The following is a 21771-nucleotide window of genomic DNA, read 5'->3' on the forward strand; positions in this document are numbered from 1 at the left end:
ACAACTGTGCCAGCCTACTGACGGTACTGCTGCTGCGATTTCCCCTCTGCGTGGCACCTGGTGTCAGCGATTGTGAGTTGGGGAAGGTAAGGCCAGAACAACCGCCTTGCCCAGAAAGCCGCACACCACCGACTGTCCACATCCAAGCAATCCTTTCTTTAGGAAGGGGTCATTTAAATGGGTTTGTGTTCCAGTTTTCTCAAACTAAAAACAACTCATCTGTTTCCTAAGCTGCTAACTGGTTTTGTTTCACATGTTTTGCTGTCTTTTGGCTCACCCCCTCTCAGAAACCCAGTGCCCACCGAGGCCTCCTCGCTCGTACCTTTGCAGTGAACCGCGATCGCCCCCTCCGTGTTCTCGCAGATATTCAGGAACCTTCGCACGATGTTGTCGCTGGGTGTGCTGCCATCGATGAAGAAGAGGTCATAGTGCTCGAAGCCGGCATCGGTGAAGCGCTTCGCCTCGTAAATCTTTTTGTTCAGCCTCACGATTGCAGTCACGTTATGCTTTTTGAAATAAGGAAAGTAGGCTTCGGGGGCGTGAAGAGGATAACCTAAAGGAAAGCAGGGGCTGTAAGCAAAAGGCACGCATTTCGTCTTATGTAACCCAGGAACACGAAAACCCTTCACAATAAAGATGATCAATCTCAATGGAGCTTAGGAGGAAAGTGCATTTCAGGAGAGAGTAAGGTCGAAGCACGTTCCTAAAAGCAGAAGTCTGAAAAACTGAGAAAAACATCATAGGAGGGGAAAAAAAAAACCCTCTTCTGAGTATTGGAAATAGCTCATGAACGTTCAAAACCTCAAGCTCTAGGCTTCAAATCCTGGGAGCACACTCCTCCCAAGCCAAAACAAAGGGATTCCTGAGGCCCTGAGATGTGTACAGTAGGCCTGGAAGAACTCTGTTCTTTTTACTCCTCTTGACAAATACTTTTGAACCGCAGCCTTTTTGCCAGGTGTACAGTTTTAATCTACAATGCGGTCCCCCACAAGAGAGACTGATTATTAAGCACCTACCATGTACAAGTCACAATTGCATAAATTTCTTTTAATTCTCAAAACAACCCATTAAGACAAAAATAGTAAACCCCATGTAACAGTTAAGAAACTAAAGAGGGCTTCCCTGGTGGTGCAGTGGTTGAAAGTCTGCCTGCCGATGCAGGGGACACGGGTTCGTGCCCTGGTCCGGGAGGATCCCTCATGCCGCGGAGTGGCTGGGCCCGTGAGCCATGGCTGCTGAGCCTGCGCATCCGGAGCCTGTGCTCCACAACGGGAGAGGCCACAACAGTGAGAGGCCCACATACCACAAAAAAAAAAAAAAAAGAAGAAGAAACTAAAGAGGTTGAGTGATCATTTTTGTAGACATTTTCTTTTTTAAGGAGAACAAGTGGTCAGGTTCTAACTCCCATTCTATTATGAGTGGGTCCAGCATCACGTGGAGCTGCAGTCAGCTGGGTTACAGACACATGACCTCGACTTGGCCAATCAACCAAGGTGATCACTGGGGGCTTTGGCCACTGCAAGCCTTGCCTAGTGGCCCCAGGGTTTAAAAGGACTAATTTCTCAGCCCGTTGATTACCACATCTGTAACCCATTCAAGGCATACCAGGTGAGGGGATCTCACTCCGAACTCGTTCATGATGGTGGGCTCCAAGTGGGGCAGGCAGCAGCAGCCAGCAAAGTGAACCAGCAGTTTCTGCACTGTGGCTGTATTTCCCGCTGCCTCGAATCTTGCATAGGCTGGTCATTTCCTATTTTCTCTCAGTTGCAAGCCAACTCATATGCCAGGGCTGGGGTGTACATATAACATTTCCCAAGCTAACTTTCCCACTGGGTTCCTGTCCATCTGAAAAGTGGGAGTCACGGAAGCACTGCCGGAGCAACTGGAGGCCAGAGGAGGGAGAAGGGATGTCTTCTGTTTTCCTGCCAGCATGGCTTCAGCAGCAGAAGAGAGGAACTCCCAGCTTAGTTTGGCACTCCCGCACCAGCCTGCAGCCCAGCCTCAGGGTCCCCACTCCTCAGGCTCCAAATGCAAGCACCAGCCCTTAGGAGCTCCCAGCACCTGCCAAGGTCCCAGATCCTGCTAACCCCATGTTTTCCTTTCTGTCCCTCGTTGCCTTAAAGGCAATAACTATTTCTTCCTTAATATGCTGGTTTTTTCAGAGTTGCCCTTTTACTTTTTAGCCTTCTTTCTAACAAATTCCTTATATTGCATTCCCTCTGTTTGAAATAAAGTGGTTTCCATTCCTGCCTGGATGCTGCTGATACATGACCTCCCTTAGACCCTGTTCATTTTCTAAGCCTCATTTTCCAGCCTTCGCTTGGAGACTGTGAGCTCCCCAGCATAATTGCAATATCTGCTGTGTGCAACCAAGAGCCCTAACTGGCACCCTTAGCCAAGGTCGCACAAGGGATGAAGGCAGCATTGGCAGGCAGGCCTAACTAATCCACAGCCCAGACACATGATTTTCACAAGCCAGGCTGCTTTTGAGCAAACAGGTAAGACAGAGCTTACTTACAATCTTCTGTGTAGAAACAGTGACTTATACACATTTAGAGAAAACAGATCCTTTCCACTTGGAAAAAAATCAAAACTGTTTTCCTAGTTGGTTTGTTTGCTCAAATCATTTTCCAGCCTAAAGGGAAAAAGAACTGTGGTTGGCATAAGGAAACAAGAGCTTTTCTATCATGTAAGGAATGGGAAGGAGAGGGCTTAGGAGCACATGGGCTGGGACATGGTGTGACAGTCTGACAGGCGCTTCTAACCCTGGGTTCCTAGTGATCACTGGCACCTCTGTGATGGCACCTGTCATGAAGCACGCTAATGGTTCTTTTGGTGTCTGTCCCTTCCCTCCTCCACCAAGGCTGTAAGAACTTCTCTTTACATATATGAATTCCCATCATGAGTAAATGGCATTACAGATAATATACCTAAATCTACTATCAAAGAGAAACTGCATATACCTTTTGAGAAAAGAACACTGAACAGTTATCCAAATATGGTAATAGGGCACTGAAATAATAACAGTAATGGTAATCATACCACCTAACATTTATTGAGCACTTACTATGTGCCAGGCACTAAGCTAAGTGTTTCATGTATATCATCTCATTAAACCTTACAATTATCAGTCACTGATGCCTGGGAAAGTGAACTGGCCCATGCACACACCACTGGGAAGAGACAGAGGCAGCATTTGAACCCTGACAGTCAGATTCTAGGGCCGGTGCTGGGGATGATTTAAGGTAAAATCCAACTCAATTCTATTTGTTAGATCTCCAAAACAGGGACATTACATGAACATTAGGGGCTGCAGTTCCTAGATTTGTGAGGAAGCTTCTTAAAAATCCTCAAAAGCGTTTCAAATGAGTTATAACCAACAATGACAATATCTTCTGACCTCTGAACAACTGTGTTTTCGATGTATTTGGATGCTTCTGATGGAGGACTTGGTTTTAGCAATGTGCACGGAGCTGACTGAGCTTTCATCTGACCCTTACTCCATCTGGCCACTAGATGGTGCCCTAGCATCAGTAAAGCACAGGCAGAGCCCTGGAGCTGACCAAACAATTTCAAAGCAAAGAGAGATTGTAAAATTCATCTCTTCCCAGACCCTCATTTAAAGGAAACTGAAGAACAACAGAGTCAAATGATTAGTCCACCCATTCATTATTAAAAGTAAAAACTGCAAAATAGATGTGGAAAGCAATAAAATATGTTTATCAGGTTCATTAATGATAAAAATGTAATCAGAATATCTGCTACCTAATAAGCACCTACTAATGTGCCCGACACTGTGCAAGGCACTCACTTCCTATAATATCCCTAATCTTCACCAAATGCCTGCAATGTGCATCCTATTTCCCCGTCTGATGATGAGAGAAGTTGAGGAACTCACGAAGTTCACACAGCCAGTTAGGGGCAGAGCCAGACTTCAAGCAGCCCAGGCTCTTCACACCTAGCTTCTCTCACTAAATGAGCAGGCTGATGCTTCAAACTGTTTGGATTCCCTGTCTCGAGCTGTCTTTCCCTGTTCTTTCTTTCCTTTTTCTTTCTTTCTTTCTGAAGTAGAGATGAGGACATTGCCACCTAAGAGTTTGAGGGTTTTTTGGGAAAATTTGAAATCCAATTTGTTCTACTGCTATATTATTCATTTATCAAGTCAAGCTTGTTTAATCAAAAAAGGGTTAGGGCTCCTCTTGTCTCCCCTGTCAAAACAATGTGAACAAAGATGGCTGAAAGGAACTCCTAGCTGGTCTCGGTTGACAACACACACTTAAGACTGCTATAATGCATTCTGCAAGACCCCAAGGTTTTAGGGCTTCCTTTTGCTACACCCTAGCAACAGCTATTTCAGTGCTAACTCCTTAAAAATCTACCTTTTTCTACTAACAGACTCTAAAATGACTTTCAGCCACCTCAGAAAATACAGGGGTTTCTCAACTAAAAAAAAAAAAAATTTCTTAAGTTCAAAAAGAATTTACAAAGTTAAACCCCTTTGCAAAAAATATATGACACTTCTAGTGAATATCAGATCTTAAAATGGGGATTCCAGTAAAATATCAATATTTTACCAATAACAGCCTTAAATGAAATTATTCTAGACATAAAAACTGGCAAGTATTAGGTAAGCAGCACTTTCACACCTTTTTTCTCAATGTGAGGGCACAGGATATGCATAGAAAAAAAAGATATAGAGAGAATGATATCTCAACAGTGGTTATTTCTAGATTATATAATTACAGGTGACTTTTTATCTAGATTGCTTAAAGTTCTGTAGTGAGCATGTTCTTTCTCTGTAGTAAAATAAAAAAGAACACAGAATTTGGAGTCAAAGAGACCTGTGTTTAAATCCACACACTGCCACTTTCTGGCTATGTCAACCTGGGCAAGTTAGGTTACCAAGTCTCCATCTTCTCTTCCACAAAATAACTACCACCTGTTCCAGGGGGTGTTTCTGATTATTAAATAGACTAGGTGTGCACAAAAGGCTTATTAGCACCACTCCCAGCATATAAGCAAATGGTGGATAATTATTTCCCTATATTGTAATATAGGACCAAAAATATTTTTTAAGACTTTTGACAAGTAAGAATTGACACACAAAATACATCCTTTTATCTTGTGATTCTACTTCCAAGAATTTAGAAAAGAAACCAGGGCTGCAAAAAAATGTATGGACATGTATACCAACCACTGTAGTTTTTAAAGTGAAAAACTGAACAACTTAGATCTCATTCAAAAATTGATTGATTAGTAAAATTATGGGACAGTCACTGAATGCAGTCATAGAACATTATAATGAAGATCTACATTTATTGCCATGGAAAGGAGTATGTGATATATTAAGTGAAAAAAAGCTGCTATAAGGCAGTAATCATGTTATGACTCCATGCTGGTTAAAAAAAAGGAATATTTTTATAAGTCTGTGTGTGTGTGTATGTGTGTGTGTGTATTCTTTAAGAGAGAGAAAAAAAATATGTGCGAATAAAAAATACAGAGAAGCAGATGGAAAGAAAATTTAAATCCCCAGTAATCCCACCACCAACTAGTAAACCTAGAAAATGTGGTTAGAGTTTAGGTCACCTTAATGCTGTTTTTATGAGTTCATCTGCATTTTCTTCTTTTTTAAAAAAAAATCATGCATTACCTCTATAAAATATTTTAAATGGGTTTTTTAAATTACACCTCTCATCTTCTCTTTAAGAAAATTTCATTTAAAAAGTGAATCCTATATGGCAAAATTCTTTCAGTTTCACCAAATGAACACCCAACAACAAAGCCACTACTGAAACCATACACCTACTAAGGTCTTCTGGGTCTGAGTCAGATCATTTTGCACAGAAGGCTAAAGGGAGGTTTAATCAATCCTGTCTGGAAAGACCAATGGTGGAAAGCAGTTTCCTCAGGCACTTAACAAGTTATTCCTAACAAGCCAACATAACAGGTTAATCAATCAATGTCTGGAACCAGATTCATGAGCAAATGTGTAAATGAGAAGATCTAATTATGGCTTCAGTACAGAGACATCCTATTCGTTAGGGTAACTCTGTAGACCTGGATTACCCATCCCCATAGAGGATGATTCAATCCCCATGATTTAAGCAGAGTTCCCTGTGAGATATGTCATAGGTATAAAATGATAAGCACATGTGTGGAAACTCAAAAAAATTATCAAATCTAAATGCATGAATAACCATATACAATGAAACTAGATTTTAGAATAAATACTTATGATGATGATGATGATGGTTATGAAAGAAGAATAAACCTATAAATCTAGACTAAGGGTTTCAAATTATGTTCCTCCAAGGACTAGTGTTCCAGCTCTAAGACTAGAGAGGCAGCAAAAAAGGAGCTATTGTGTTCATGGGTGATATTTTTTAAATTTTATGTACTTCTCCCATAAACTATTCTTAAACCTTTGGTGCCTATCATTACTTGTCTTCTGGGAATCTGAGGTTAAAAAAAATAATTAGTAAAAAATATATGTTAATGGGAAAACACACATAGCCTATCATGTTTCATTCAAGAGGCTTATTTTTTTGTCTTGCTTTTTTTTCCTGAATATGTATGCCCCTTGCTCTACATATACTGCAAGTAAGTAATTTAATTATTGTCAGCTAGAAAATTGTTCCTAGTTGCCATGATGGAACTAAAAAGATCAGTGTAGTGTGCTTAGGAGCCCTGCTCTTGGCTGGAGTATCACCAGTTCTGCATATTACTCTGTGAACTTGGGCAAATTTCCTACTCATATGCCTCGGTTTCCTCCTCTGTGAAATAGAGATAATAGTTCCTACACCTCATAGAGTTGTGTGTGCACTAAATGAGATAATGCTGTGATTAGCTAGTAACTAGCACTTAATAAATGATACCTATTGTCACCATCACCGTCATTATTCAACATGGTGTTTCCAAAGAATACCTTGAGGTGTAGCACGCCACCACCACCAGATAAATCTGAGAACCACTGATAGAATTCAGCAATCTGCTTATTGTTTTGACCAGTTGGTTTCTCAGATTCTTCTTTGATAATTGGGTCAGGTAAAGTGAACACCCTATTTATGGCAACCTAAAAATTTGATAGTTTTAAAACAGTGATTATAGTTCCTCTTACTAAACTCTAATACTTAACACACTAATTACTGTTCAATTAGTAATTTAACAATTGAAATACTGTTCAATTTTTTTAATTAATAAATATTCTTTGGAGAATATTACCAATAGAAAGGATTATCTGAGGAAATTAAGAACTCAAAGAAGATGAACTGAAATAAATTTTTGGAGGGTAAAGTAAATAAAAACCTACCATTTTCAATTTTGCTTTTTGGATGTGGTCCACTAAATGCTAAAAATTTTCCTGGAACAATCCAGTTGAAGTCACCATTTTCAACTCGCTGGGAGAATTTTGTGAGAAAAGAGAAGAAAAATATTTTATAATTCTTATACAATTTAGGAAACCCTTACAAATATAACTGTTTTTCACTCTATTAGTACTAGACTAGTTGGACATACATGAAGACAAAATAATATAGCTTAAAATAAAAACATGCATCTGATTCTCAAAATGGTTATGAATTCAATCCACTTTGAAAATTTTTTATCTAGACTATAAGAAAAGTTTAGAAAACTTTATTTAAAGTGGAGGTACTTTGCTGAAAATAATTTTGTCTCTTGGCCACTCTGCAATGAAATGAAATGAAAACAAACATTGCTTGCCCCAGCAAGAAATAATGGGAGATAAGAGAAGACAGAAAATATAAGCACTTTCCATGAACATGGTAAACGTACTTTAAACAATGAAAAAATCTATACATATCAGGATCATGATGAACACACTTCCATTTTTTGTTTTTACAGGTTTCTATTTGTTGTCGGTGCTGATTTTTAGATGGGGAAACAGAAGACAGGAGTGAGGGACAGAGGCTCATCAAACCCTCAGGGTGTACCACAAACTGGAGACTGCCACAGTCTCCTGCAGGAGCTGCAAACCAAACAGCTACAAGGGTCAGGCAAGAGACATAAATAAAGGCAAGTGCCCCTCAGCTCTGGCCAATTGACCACAGGAAAGCTTGACTGAATATAGCTGATCTTCCAATTGGATGTTCATGTAAAATCTCTCTATATTTGAAATGTTGACTGATTTAAATTAAGTTTTTTAATACTAGGAAAGCAAATAAAACACATCTGTGGGCTGACTTTGATCACCAGCTGGCAGCCTCTGGTCCACACACTCCAGGATCCTCAGAAAAGGCCTGAAGACCAGGCAAGGGGCCAAGCATCCTCCCACTGCTCCATTACCTCCTTCATTTCCTTCCCTTCCTGTTGTGCCTCTGAACCCAGGGAACACTGGGGCAGGGCTGAGGGAACCCAAACATTGCAGGCTATTGGGACACAGCTGTGCAATGCATCACAAAATATATGTATCTCTTCTTCCCCTAAGCATTCTTTCACCCACCCCCAACACCAGTCCTACTCCCATCCTCCACCACCAGGCACAGCTTTTAGTCTCCAAGTCTCCACCCTCTATAGCACTGCATAGATATCTCCCCAGGCTGGGAAGGAAGGCAGTTCTCTTTGCTGGGCCAATGTTATCCACAGAAAAGGCTCTCTGCTCCACTACATGGCACAGACCTCAATGGTAGGAATCTGTGTCAATACAGAGTCTGCACTCTGCTGTAAGAGCTCATAAGTATTTGTTAAAATAAACTGGAGTAATCCCACCAAGGAAATCTGGAGCCTCTACTTTAATTACTTATACTACCCATTAGATTTGATTTCCACAAAAATCATAACTTGGCTGTATAATTTTCATGTTTAAAATGCAGATGCTTCTTCCCAGTTATAAAAAGTTATAAATGAAACTTTACATGACACCTTGTAAATGTCTGAATTGCATTAATCTAATCATAATAAACATAAAATCTCCACAATGCCCTAAATAAAATCTTAGAGATGCTGAGTGTTATGGTTACACATGCCAAATTAAATCTCAAGCATAGCTATCTATTTAGAACAATTTGAATAAAGAATTTAACATGCAACTCTTTATGATAATTAAACATTTTCTTGTTTAAATAAAGCAGTCTCAAATTAATGGCCTAATATCCAGCTCAAGTAATTCTTAAGCTTAAAACATTATTTAAAAATTCAAAAATAAGGGTACGCTCGCTCTAATCATCAAAAGGCTAAAACCAATTATTTATGAACAGTAGAAGAAAACAGGTTTCTATGTTCACTATTCCTGTATCCTTGACCACGAAGTTGGCCTAGATAAATATATACATTGTGTTATGTCTGTTTATTTGGATTATAGACATCCATTTGGTTAAACAGTAACCTTTTATAATCAATCATATGGAGAGAAGCAATGAACTCACTCCCAGAACCAAAAGAATATGTTTGCAAATCTGCCTACCCAAAAAGATAAACATTAGATAATACTGGGCTATATTCAGTAACTTGGATAAGGTTGATGGAGTAAACAAAAAGATTTATGTCTTAGATCCAAATCTGAAAAAAAAATGAATAAGAAAGTTACAGCTTTTAACTGAATAATATAACATAACCTCACTGGTAAGCTTCCAAAATTAATATCTGTGCCTTCTTTCACAGTGGATTATACATAAGGCAATATTTATCAATAATAAAATATTTATGATAACACAAGCTGGTTTTTCTAATTAAATGTGTTTGTGCACAAGTGCGAGTGCACACACACCCACACACACACACTTCCAAGAAACCTAGATCAGACAGGAACTTAAGGTACTTTCCAACATTACCACATTTTATAAACAAATGTCTAGGCAAAGATGAGGTGAGAGAATAATTTTACCTCTTCCAATCCAAAGCCTACAACCTACCAAGTACTATGCAGAGAAACTGCAGATGTTCTTCACTACAAGAAAACCCCAAAATGAAAATGTGAATTCTTGAAACTGATACATTTAGGTGTTAATATTCATGTTACTATAAGATCCTTCAGCTTACATAAGACTCACCAGATTTCTTTGGGATGGCTAATTCTCCTGGTGCATTTAAAATAAAATTTGAAAAAAAAAAAAGAAATCAAAGTGTCTTACATAGTAAAAATAAACTGTATTAAAACTGAAAAAAATTAAAAATTAAATAAAATCTAATTTGACTTGAAAACATGAATTTTTATAACTTCTAAGAAATAAATCTGTGCCAGTAAGGCATGCCTCTGTTATAATGGTCACAGAGATATTTTTCAGTTAAAACACCGAAAAACATTTCGCCTTTTTACCACTATGATAAACAGACTGCAAGAGAGAAAAGACAGACCTTCAGGTTGACAATTATTGGATTGGTTCCCTTTATCAACAGATGTGTTTTCTAAGACAACATGGATAAACAGTTTTGAAGCACAATTCAACATTCATTAAAAAATTTGCTTTGCCTTTATTATATATCAAGGACTATAACTTGGTGTCACACATAAAATAATAAAAAGCACTCCCTCTGTGACCTTAAGGAGTATGAAAACAAGTAACAAATAATGTTAATAATAATAGCAGCTAACAGGGACTCTCTGCTAGGCACTACTCTATGACATGCAACTCATTTCATCTTTAGGGCAACCCTGTGAGGTAGGTGTTATTACCATCTCCATTTTACCCATTGCTATAGACTTTGTGTCCCCCACAAAATTCATATGTTGAAACCAAATCCCCAACGTGACGGTATTAGGAAGTGGGCCCTTTGGGAGGTGATTAGGTCATGAAGATGGAGCCCTTATGAATGGGATTAGTGACCTTATAAAAGAAACCCCCAGAGAGCTCCCTCTGTGAGGACACAGGGAGGACATGGAAGAATTTGGCCATCTATGAACCAGGAAGAGGGCCATCTCCAGACAACAGTTCTGCTGGTGCCTTGATCTTGGACTTCCCAGCCTCCAGAATTGTGAGAAATAAATGTCTATTGTTTAAGCCACACAGTCTATGATATTTTGTCATATTAGCCTGAACTAAGATACCCATTAAAGAAAAAGTTGCATTAAACTTTGATAAATGTTATAATACAAGTACATAAGAGGTTTAATGGTGGCACAAAGATTATTTTAAAAATAAAGACAGAACTACAAAGTCTTTTTTATTCATTAAAAAGCAACTTCTTTATATTTCCTTACTTCTGAAACAATAAAATAGCGTTGATAGTATAGTTGTATTACGTAAACAGCAAATATGCTGTCAAATTTGCTACTTTATGCGCTTAAATCAAAGTAAATATTTGAGGTATTTGGTTTAAATTAAGTTCCCTTGCCATTTGGCTTTAAACAACAGTCGAACTCTAGATTATTACTTAGGATTTACTTTTGAGAGAAACAGTGTGGTAGAGGGAAAGAGGAGCCCCAGGTGGACGACTGCTTCACCTCTAAACATAGAAAACATTTAGGGGGCTGCGCCCCTGATAATGCAACCGCAGGGAGCAAGAATCTAGTGCACGTGTGCAGGTACCTTTCCAGTGCTCAAGACATGAAGATCTGAGCCAGCAGCACACACATGGTTGTTGAAACTTGGAAACAGTCCCCTCACTCATGGAGAATGTATTTAACCAGAAATCACATGGCCCTAGAGACCAGCACATTTCGGGTGGGCAAGGGAAGAGAAAGGACTTGCAAGGGATCCTGAGACACATGGCCAGAGATGGAAGGAGGAGAAAAGTAAGAGACAGAACTTTTTTTTTTTTTTTTTTTGCGGTACGCGGGCCTCTCACTGTTGTGGCCTCTCCCATTGCGGAGCACAGGCTCCGGACGCGCAGGCTCAACCGCCATGGCTCACGGGGTCAGCCGCTCCGCGGCATGTGGGATCTTCCCAGACCAGGGCACGAACCCGTGTCCCCTGCATCAGCAGGCGGACTCTCAACCACTGCGCCACCAGGGAAGCCCGAGACAGAACTTTTGAAGTTAGGGAAGGAAAGTGATTTTCTAGAATTAGAGAGTGGCCACAGAGTAAATCAAGTAGGAAGAAGACCAAGCACAACAATTCGGTTTGGCTAAGTCTTGCATTAAGCACGTACAGTTTCCATTGAGTCACAAGAGTAAAGGCCAGACCATAACTTTGACTGACTGAGTGAAAACAGAGTCAAGATTGCTCTCTTAAGAAGTGGAGGTAAAAGAAGGGACAAAGACCAAACAATAATTAAAGAGGAAGGGAAAAACATGGGAAATTTCTTAGACATCAAAACATTTTATAGATTTAACCAACATAATCTTTGAACCAGCAATGGGTGCACTGTATTAGTAGATGTGGAAACACTGGGTCCAGGAAGGATTGAATCTTGCTTCCTTAAACCTGTGGCCTTTGAGGGGTATAATCAACACTACAGGATAGCTCCAGGGAAATGCTTCTAATAGTTCTTTGAACAGTCAAATCACCGTGGGATGCACAGCTCCCCAGTTCCTCCAGGTGTGAGGACATGCCCATATACCTGCATTCTGGAGCTTGCCTGATCCCAGTCTTTTTTTTTTTTTTTTTTTTAATTAATTAATTTATTTATTTATTTTTGGCTGTGTTGGGTCTTCGTTTCTGTGCGAGGGCTTTCTCTAGTTGTGGCAAGTGGGGGCCACTCCTCATCACGGTGCACGGGCCTCTCACTATCGCGGCCTCTCTTGTTGCGGAGCACAGGCTCCAGACGCGCAGGCTCAGTAATTGTGGCTCACGGGGCTAGTTGCTCTGCGGCATGTGGGATCTTCCCAGACCAGGGCTCGAACCCGTGTCCCCTGCATTGGCAGGCAGATTCTCAACCACTGTACCACCAGGGAAGCCCCTGATCCCAGTCTTATGGCAGGAATTCACAATTACAGTGGCAGAAATTCACATTTTTCCAGTTCTATAATTCATGAACAAGTAGAGGGCAAATCAAGCAGAATCCAGGTTACATTCTAAATTGCTGTAAAAATTCTAGTCCAAAGCAAAGCCTTGAAACATCATACCCTAGATGTTCAATTATTCCTCCTCTTGACCTGAGGTGACACACTGAGAGATAAGAGGCCTAACAAACCTTATTACTTCTCAATGTGTATGCAAAAGGGCAATGTTGGGAGTCTACACCACCTTATCACTTGACAATTTACTTATTAACTGCAATGAAGGATGACATAGTCAACCTGGAGACAGTCTCTCCAGGTTTAGTAATATTAAACTAAACTGGCCTTACATGCAAGCCCTGGTTGAAGATTACAATATCTAGCAATCTGTGCTGCAAATAACTGCTCGGAAAAAAAAACAACAACAACTCACTCTTGCTTCATAGATTGGCTGGTAATGAAAAAAAAAGAAACAGCATTTCAAGAAGTTGTCTACCATAGTCAATACATTTTCCCCCTGAAGTGTTACTACAAAATCAGAATGGATCCTTAATTAATATGTCTTGGTCATTTTCCACTGAAAAGTAGTTACTTTTAATAAATTATATAAAATATCTTGAAATGTGCTATATTCCTTTTTTTTGGAACTTATTGACTCATTTATTCATTAGTTCTTTCATTCTACAAATATTTAATGACTGCCCGCTACAAGTATACTGTGCCAGTGGGTTACTTATTGATACAAAGATGAGAGAGACACATTCTTGACTTCAAGTACCCAGAGTGCAGGGAAGACACAGGTGTGTAAACAGAGCATCACACACACTGTGTGAGAAGAGCTCCCATCGAGCTAAAAATGACTTAGACATGTAAATACATGAATTTGGTGGGCAGAGGAGGAAGGATCACAGGGAAGAGGAGGAGGAAACGAGCATGTCTGAAGGCACAACAGCATGCAGATGCAATGCTGCATGGACTTGGGTATGAGGAGGGAAGGAAAAAGGACAAAAATGGGGAAGATGGCAAAGCCCATGTCCAGAAGGGCTTTTTGCGCTGCATTCAGGAGTTTGCATTTCCTCCACACTTTCAGTCAGGGTGGAGCCCATGAAAGACTTAAAGTAGGGGAGTGATGTAATCAGAATTACTTAATTTCTAAAACATACACTCTGAGAGTTACGTGGAGACTTGATGGAAGTGGCCCAAGGGCCAAGAAAGACCCAGTCCCAAGCATCCAGAATTGACCAACACTTTCTCACAAATAGTTTCCAGATGGGCTACATTGCAATGTGGCCAAGATAATGTGAAATCAACTTCTAGAACAGCAATGCTCTTTTCCCAAAAGAGCATCCTTTAGTGATAATAGCAATAATGATGGATTATGAATTGCTGAATTTCTAGAATGTCTCAGGGGCAAAATTTTCCACATTCAGCCTGTCATAGATCAGTGAGAAATTCTGTGTAGACGATTAATCTGATAAACATAAAGATGGAAGTATAACATATGAGAAGGGTCAAACATGATAACGTCTGCAGAATGAGGCAAAAGAATATATGGAATCTACGACAGCAGGTGATAAGAACAAAGGCTCTAACCCCACCCATGAAGAGACAAAATTACAGGAGCCCTTCTGAAAAAAAAAAATTAGCCTAGTAAATATACTGAGCAAACAGGAAGTACTTAATAAAATGTCTGTTCAATAAATTAACTGAAAAGTTACCAAATTGAGGCCATAAAGAATGTGATACATCTTCTTGGTTCACAACAGTTAGAATGGGCATCGTCAGAAAATCTACAAACAACAAATGCTGGAGAGGGTGTGGAGAAAAGGGAGCCCTCTTGCACTGTTGGTGGGAATGTAAATTGTTACAGCCACTATGGAGAACATATGGAGGTTCCTTAAAAAACTAAGAATAGAATTACCATGTGACCCAGCAATCCCACTACTGGGCATATACCCAGAGAAAACCATAACTCAAAAAGACACATGCACCCCAATGTTCATTGCAGCACTGTTTGCAATAGCCAGGTCATGGAAGCAACCTAAATGCCTATCGACAGACGAATGGATAAAGAAGATGTGGTATATATGTATACAATGGAATATTACTCAGCCATAAAAAGGAATGAAATTAGGTCATTTGTAGAGATGTGGATGAATCTAGAGACTGTCATACAGAGTGAAGTAAGTCAGAAAGAGAAAAACAAATACCATATATTAACACATATATGTGGAACCTAGAAAAATGGTACAGATGAACCAGTTTGCAGGGCAGAAATTAAGACACACATGTAGAGAACAAACCTATGGACACCAAGGGGGGTAAGCGGCAGGGGGTTGGGGGTGGTGGCGGGATGAATTGGGTGATTGGGACTGACACGTATACACTGATGTGTATAAAATGGATGACTAATAAGAACCTGCCGTATAAAAAAATAAATAAGATAAAATTGAAAAAATATATATTTTAAAGGGTAGAAATACAACATTCACTTGAAACATTTTTTGTACTTAAGTGACAGATAAGAAACCTTTTAAAAATGAAAAAAAAGGGCTTCCCTGGTGGCGCAGCGGTTAAGAATCCACCTGCCAGTGCAGGGCACACAGGTTCAAGCCCTGGTCCGGGAAGGTCCCGCATGCCATGGAGCAACTAAGCCCGTGCGCCACAACTACTGAGCCTGCGCTCTGGAGCCCGTGCTCTGCAACAAGAGAAGCCACCGCAATGAAGAGTAGCCCCCGCTCACCTCAACTAGAGAAAGCCTGCCTGCAGCAACAAAGACCCAACGCAGCCAAAAATAAATTAAAAAATGAAAAAAAAGAAAAAGAAAAACAAACGTTGACCTGTACACCGTTATTTCTGTAGAACAGAGCTTCCCAATTGGTGTAACAGAATGGAGTTTCCTGGGCAGGTGCTGGGGCAGCCAGAATTCCCCAGCCAGTTGCCATAAGCTGTGAGCTATGGTCACACAGTGCTGATCAAATACTGTCACATTTTCCACATGTGCCGAGACGGGAGAAACAAGAGGAAGCCTTGTGCTGTGACTCCACTCTCAAATAGGCAGGAACCAATTTGTGTGTCACCAGGCCTACAGAAGCCAAGCCCAGCTCTAACCACTTCCATCAAGTAACCCATGGTGAAGAAGTGTCCCAGGTTTGCCAGCATGTAAAAGCACAGGGGCAAGTCAATAATAACTTGATATTCTGGGAAAATATCCTCATGTTGACAAAATTATTTCATAGAAAGCATTTTTTTCTCAAAATAAAGGAATGATTTATGGAGAAAAAAATAATGGCAGATATCAAATAGCTCAAAGAAAGAACTCAAAGTAGTTTCTTAGCATTTGAAGTAGGTTTTACATGAACTTTAAGCTCCAGATGATTCCCAAAAGGGTATTTAAGGCAGCTCCTCAAAGCTGCATGGACCACATTCTGGATGAGGTAATTAATGTAAGCCACACTGATGAGGCATCTCCCAATGCTGCCACTGAAGCTGCATTTCTTTGCATTTCTCTCCCTCTCCCCTCCCCTCAACTAGGCACATGGTACTGCTCTGTGAGCTCATCTCTGCATGGCCAACACAGGGACGTCATCAAATACGGCAAGCCTTCTGGTAAACAGTGGAAAGTCCCATTTTGCTTTGCTTAGGGGACACCCAATATAAGGAACTGAAGACACAACTTCAAATTCTCTTTGATGAATAATGACTGCTTAAGAGTAGCATCGGGCTTCCCTGGTGGCGCAGTGCTTGAGAGTCCGCTTGCCAATGCAGGGGACACGGGTTCGTGCCCTGGTCCGGGAAGATCCCACATGCCCACATGCCGCGGAGCAGCTGGGCCCATAAGCCATGGCCGCTGAGCCTGCGCGTCCGGAGCCTGTGCTCCGCAGTGGGAGGGGCCACAGCAGTGAGAGGCCCGCGTACCGCAAAAAAAAAAAAAAGAGTAGCATCATTAGTGATCAGTGGTGTTTAGACAAAGTCTTACTTGGTAAGGATAGTTTCCCAAAAGAACAGAAGTTGACTGAAGGCAGCCTCTATATGGGTGCTACTTCAGGGTCTTACAAGCAGAATATTGTCCTATATTAGCAATAAACCACTAAGCTTTACTACTAGAGAGGATACAGTCCCTCACATACCTACGGGTACATAACTTGATTGAATACTCAAACTCTTTCACCTTCATTGTTTTTCCTGAGGGCAAAAGGTCTATTTCTATTTTTCAAATGTACTGATCAATGGTTAGATTTTAAAGGAGTGACTGCTCTTAGTTCTCAAGTTCTTGGAAAATACCTTAAGAAGCCTGTTGGAAAAGGTGACACTGATTCCTAGCAGAAGCTTCTGGGCCACCATCTTGCAGTTACTTTACTGGACCTTCCCAGCATAGCTCCCAGGGTTATATCTATTTGATCAGTGCAAATATGAAAAATGTACAGTTCCACATCGGCTTGGCAAAGAACCTGAGAGACCATATTTTAGAAGATACATTTGTTTATCAATAATTAATACAGTGGACTATTTGGAAGCCACAAGAAAATTAAGCAAGCTATCTGAGATATCTTACCCCAAGCCTTCTAAATAGAACAGAGCCTTGAAATTAATTCTTATGTGAACAATTAGATCACCTGAAGCTAGAAGGTACAACCTGTACTGCTCATCCTAGGCTTCATGTCATTCTGAGGGGCTATGATAGTTCATTGGCAAGCCTGTCCTTGCAGAATCTGCACTTTAGCTACGTGTGACTACCAAGCACTTGAAATGTGGCTGGTCCAAACTGAGATGTGCCGTAGTATCAACTACACACTGGGTTTCAAAGGCTCACTTCAAAGTTAGAAACATAAAATACCTCATTAATAATTTTTATATTGATTACATGTTGAAATAATATTTCTGGTATATTGCATTAAATATGTATCATTAAAATTAATTTCATCATTTCTCTTTACTTTTTCTAAATATGGCTGCTAGAATTTTAAAAAATATATAGAGAGATATACTCTCATGTATTTCTATTGGACAGCACTGCTCTAGACCCTTTTGCAGAATGAGCAGAGTGGTTCTTGTGCTCTGCTGACCTTGTCATTAACAGGATTTATAAGCAGCACTGTTATCATAAAGACTCCCTTTTTTCTTCCATAAGACTCCCTTTTAATCTCACATAGAACTGCCACATCATTACTTTCAGTTTTTTCTTGAGTCATATTATATATTAAATGTGGTTTAGTCCAGAAGTGCCTTTTTAAAACGCTTTAACTTGAGCATTGCCGTATTATCTAAGTCTTACATTCTCATAATTTGCTATCAGTGATGAAATTTTACTTTGAAAACTACAAATGACATTGGAATACTGACATTGTTGGAGCTAATGAAGCCTATGAATTTAGCTATTCCACAAGTTTACCAAATGTCCAGACTCACCGAAGCAGAGCAAACAGTGGGAGAAGTTATAACAAGGAATGAATGGTCCACAGTTTGTCGGGAAGAGAGGTTCTTTACTTATATCCATTTATTCCTTAAGCAGCGTTTATGAAATGCCTACCACCTGCCGATCACGCTTTGACTTGTGCTTTTCTATTTTTTGGCTTTATGGCAGAATGGACATATCGTTCTCAAAGAGGAAGTTATCTGACGGAAAACTTTTCAAATGCTCACCAACTGCCTCCTCTCCCTCCTGCCATTACCTAAGTGGTGGTGCTGGTGGTGTTGGTGGTGTTGGTTGTGGTGGTGGTGCTGGTGGTGCTGGTGCTGGTGCTGGTGGTACTGGTGCTGGTGGTGGGCATGGTGGTGCTGGTGGTGCTCGTGGTGGTGGTGACGGTGGTGGTTATTTATTCAGGTTACGGTGTGACCACATTCTTACCAGATGTTTGGTTTGTTAGTTGGTTCGCAAGAATGAAATTATACTATGTTTCAGGTTTTTCAATAGCTTTTTCAACTCTCAACATCACCATTAAAGTTTTTAAAAAGATAAAGGAATAAGTAAGACATTGACAAGTTTTCTTTCTTTACTGTGGCATGTCCTCCCCCTCCTCCCCCTCTAGCCCCCACTGTAATCTCTCCTTTCACTGAAGTGGCTTTAGAGTTTCGCCATATATTTTTCTCCAGGTTCATATACATGGGACAGAGATTCAGGTTTTGGTGGCAAATGAAACTTATCTAATGTGGAGGCCCATTTTAAGAAAAGAATACAATGTTAAGAACACAAAAAAGGCGCCCATGCAAGTGGAGGACTCTAAAATTTAAGCTTCGTTCGCTTCACAGGAAATTACCTTTGCTCATATAACACAGATACACATATACATGTACAGGGTGGAGGGAGTCTTGTCATTGTTTGTTAAAAAGGGGGGATTATACTAAAATCACTCTCTGTATCAACTTTTTGTCGTCAATATATAATAGGAATCATTCCAAGACAAGTGGTATAGCTCAAATCAATTTTTTTTTTTTTTGTGGTACACGGGCCTCTCACTCACTGTTGTGGCCTCTCCCATTGCGGAGCACAGGCTCTGGACGCGCAGGCTCAGCGGCCATGGCTCACGGGCCCAGCCGCTCCACCGCATGTGGGATCTTCCCGGACAGGGGCACGAACCTGTGTCCCCTGCATCAGCAGGCGGACTCTCAACCACTGCGCCACCAGGGAAGCCCTCAAATCAACTTTTTCAAATGACTGCGTAACATTCCATGGTGTATCTGTACTACAGGTTATTTATTCAACCTTTCCCTTTATAAGTGCATAGTCTTTTTGTTTCTAATTCTTTTTTTCTGGGGGGAGTAGGATTTTTTTTTCTTTTGATACTACTAGAAATGCCATAATAACGATGCTTTTGGAGTTTAAAAAGAAGAAATTCTTCGGACATTTTTTAATAAATTGTACTACATGTATTAATTTGGGGAGAAGTGGCAGTTTTATGATGTTAAATCTTTCTATCCAAGAATGCAATACATATTTTCCATTTAGTCATGTCCCACCCACAAGGAATTTACAATGTAATAAGGAAAATAAGGCTTGTGTGCAAATAGCCATGATGTAAGAAAAATGGAAAGCACAAATTGTGACACATGAAATTGAGGGGGAGAGAATTCTGTAGAGAGTGAGAGCTGACCTCTGGAGGATTTTACACACACAAGTGAAGGAGGAAAATGTTAAAGGAGACAGGTATCTGGAGAAAGAAAGCTCAGCCAGAGTGCAGAGATATTCAAGAAAGAGTAAATAAGCAGCTCCGTGCGGCTGGAACAGAGAGTGCATACAGGGAGAAACAGGAGACAGGCTAGCAAGGTGGGCTGGACCTCATCCAAAGCTAACAATACGAGGACAGGGAGTTTATCCTCATTTGAGCCGGGTAATGAGAGCAGCAGCCAGTTTAGGGCCAAGACAAGACGAGAGCTCTGTCTTAAGACCACTCAGTCAAGTGTGTGAAAGACCAAGAGGAGAAGGGCCTGGGCTCCTTGAAGAGCAGTTATAATAGTCTACCGGAGGGGACACAAGACCTGAGCCAGGGGAAGGAAGCGAGAACAGAAAGGAAGAAAGAGATGAAATACACCCTGGGTCCCTAGCAACGGGAACTCAAATACTCATTAGACTGTGTGGGGGGGGCGAGAAAAAAGAAATGTTTCTACTCTTGAGCCTGGGTGAACAGTAGAATGGTGATGCCATTAATACAGAGGAACAAAGCAGAAGCCCATGTTTGGGTAAAAGATGATTAATTTCTTCTCAGATGTGTTAAGTTTAACATGTAAGCAGGATATCCAAATAGACACATCCTGAACTAGAGCCCAGAATGTGAGGGCTACCCTTGTCTTGCTAAGTAGAGTGATAAATGTTATAACTCCTCAGGAGAGCCACGACAGACGAGCTCAGTTTCATGGAGTGGTCAGACTACTCAGAGTCTACAGATGTCTCAACTTTAGGAAAAGTTAACTACTTCTAGACTTCTCTAGTACCCTGGAAGTACTCTTCCTCAACATCTCCTTATAGCACAATGTAACTTGGACAGCCTTTGCCTAAATTGCTTCACTGAACTGGCAAGATACTATTCGAAAGCTTTGTAATGGCACCATGGGAAAAAAATGCAGCCAACTCTTATATCTGAGTACATTCAGATGTATTTCAAAATAAAATATATGCAGTCAAAAATATTATATGGCATAAATCCGATTTTGTTTTAATCAAAACATAAATTTAAAAAAATAAAAGTAACAAAATTTTACTACCAAAATGTAGTTATAAATTATTTTTTCTTACAAACTGAAGGTTCAAAGTAATTGTCAATAAAGGTTTGATGAAAGAATATAGAGAGATATGGCATTTTCCCAACGAAAATTTTGATAAGTCCTGGTTCAAAGGCAATAACCAAAGCTGAAAGGATGGAACTGACAACTACAGAAAACTGCAGAATGCTTTTATTTAGCAGCCAATCAATTTGCAATACCTAAGTGCTAGGAAAAAAAGAACAATTTAATCAATGTGAAATTATATCTTGCATAAAGATAAAGTGTACAAACCTCATAATGTTCATATTCATCCACATCAAAGGTCTCAAAGTCAAAAAATCCATGTTGTAATCCCTAAAATAAGAATTTGAATTAGTTTTTGCATGTGAAATTGATAATGGCTTCTAGCCATTTCTGGAATTCCTGCTCACAAATGATCCTGCCTGATCTGAAGGAGAAAGCTTGAAGCCTTTATTTGTAATGCATACCAAGCAATCATCTAACATCTAATTTTGCTTTGAGATTTTCTTGCCAGTGGGGCTAAACACTTAGAAAAACATGAAAATATGTCCCACAAAATATGTCTCTTAAGGTCTAATATACATTAGTTTTGTATGTAAAATTACTTATGTATATCAAATGGAACATACTAGCAAATGTATAGTTAAAACCTATTGGGAACTATGCAATTAATTTATACCTAACTATGACAGAGTATATAATAGTGATTAAATTTTCAG

General features: G+C 40.0%; 1 protein-coding gene across 6 annotated transcripts in view; it reads right to left on the reverse strand.

Moving 5' to 3' along the window:
• CDC14A (cell division cycle 14A) overlaps positions 1 to 21771 on the reverse strand; it is a 173665-nt gene that overhangs the window by 70290 nt on the left and 81604 nt on the right. For all 6 annotated transcript variants that reach the window (XM_081226310.1, XM_081226309.1, XM_081226313.1 and 3 more), the window contains 3 exons: positions 21323 to 21385; positions 7310 to 7397; positions 323 to 553 (listed from right to left, as the gene is read on the reverse strand). In XM_081226310.1, the coding sequence (XP_081082436.1) occupies positions 323 to 553; positions 7310 to 7397; positions 21323 to 21385 (382 nt within the window). The remainder of the gene's footprint in view (positions 1 to 322; positions 554 to 7309; positions 7398 to 21322; positions 21386 to 21771) is intronic.

Source organism: Mesoplodon bidens, assembly GCF_964165515.1.
Source record: "Mesoplodon bidens genome assembly, chromosome: 2".
NCBI classification, from domain to species: Eukaryota; Metazoa; Chordata; class Mammalia; order Artiodactyla; family Ziphiidae; genus Mesoplodon; species Mesoplodon bidens.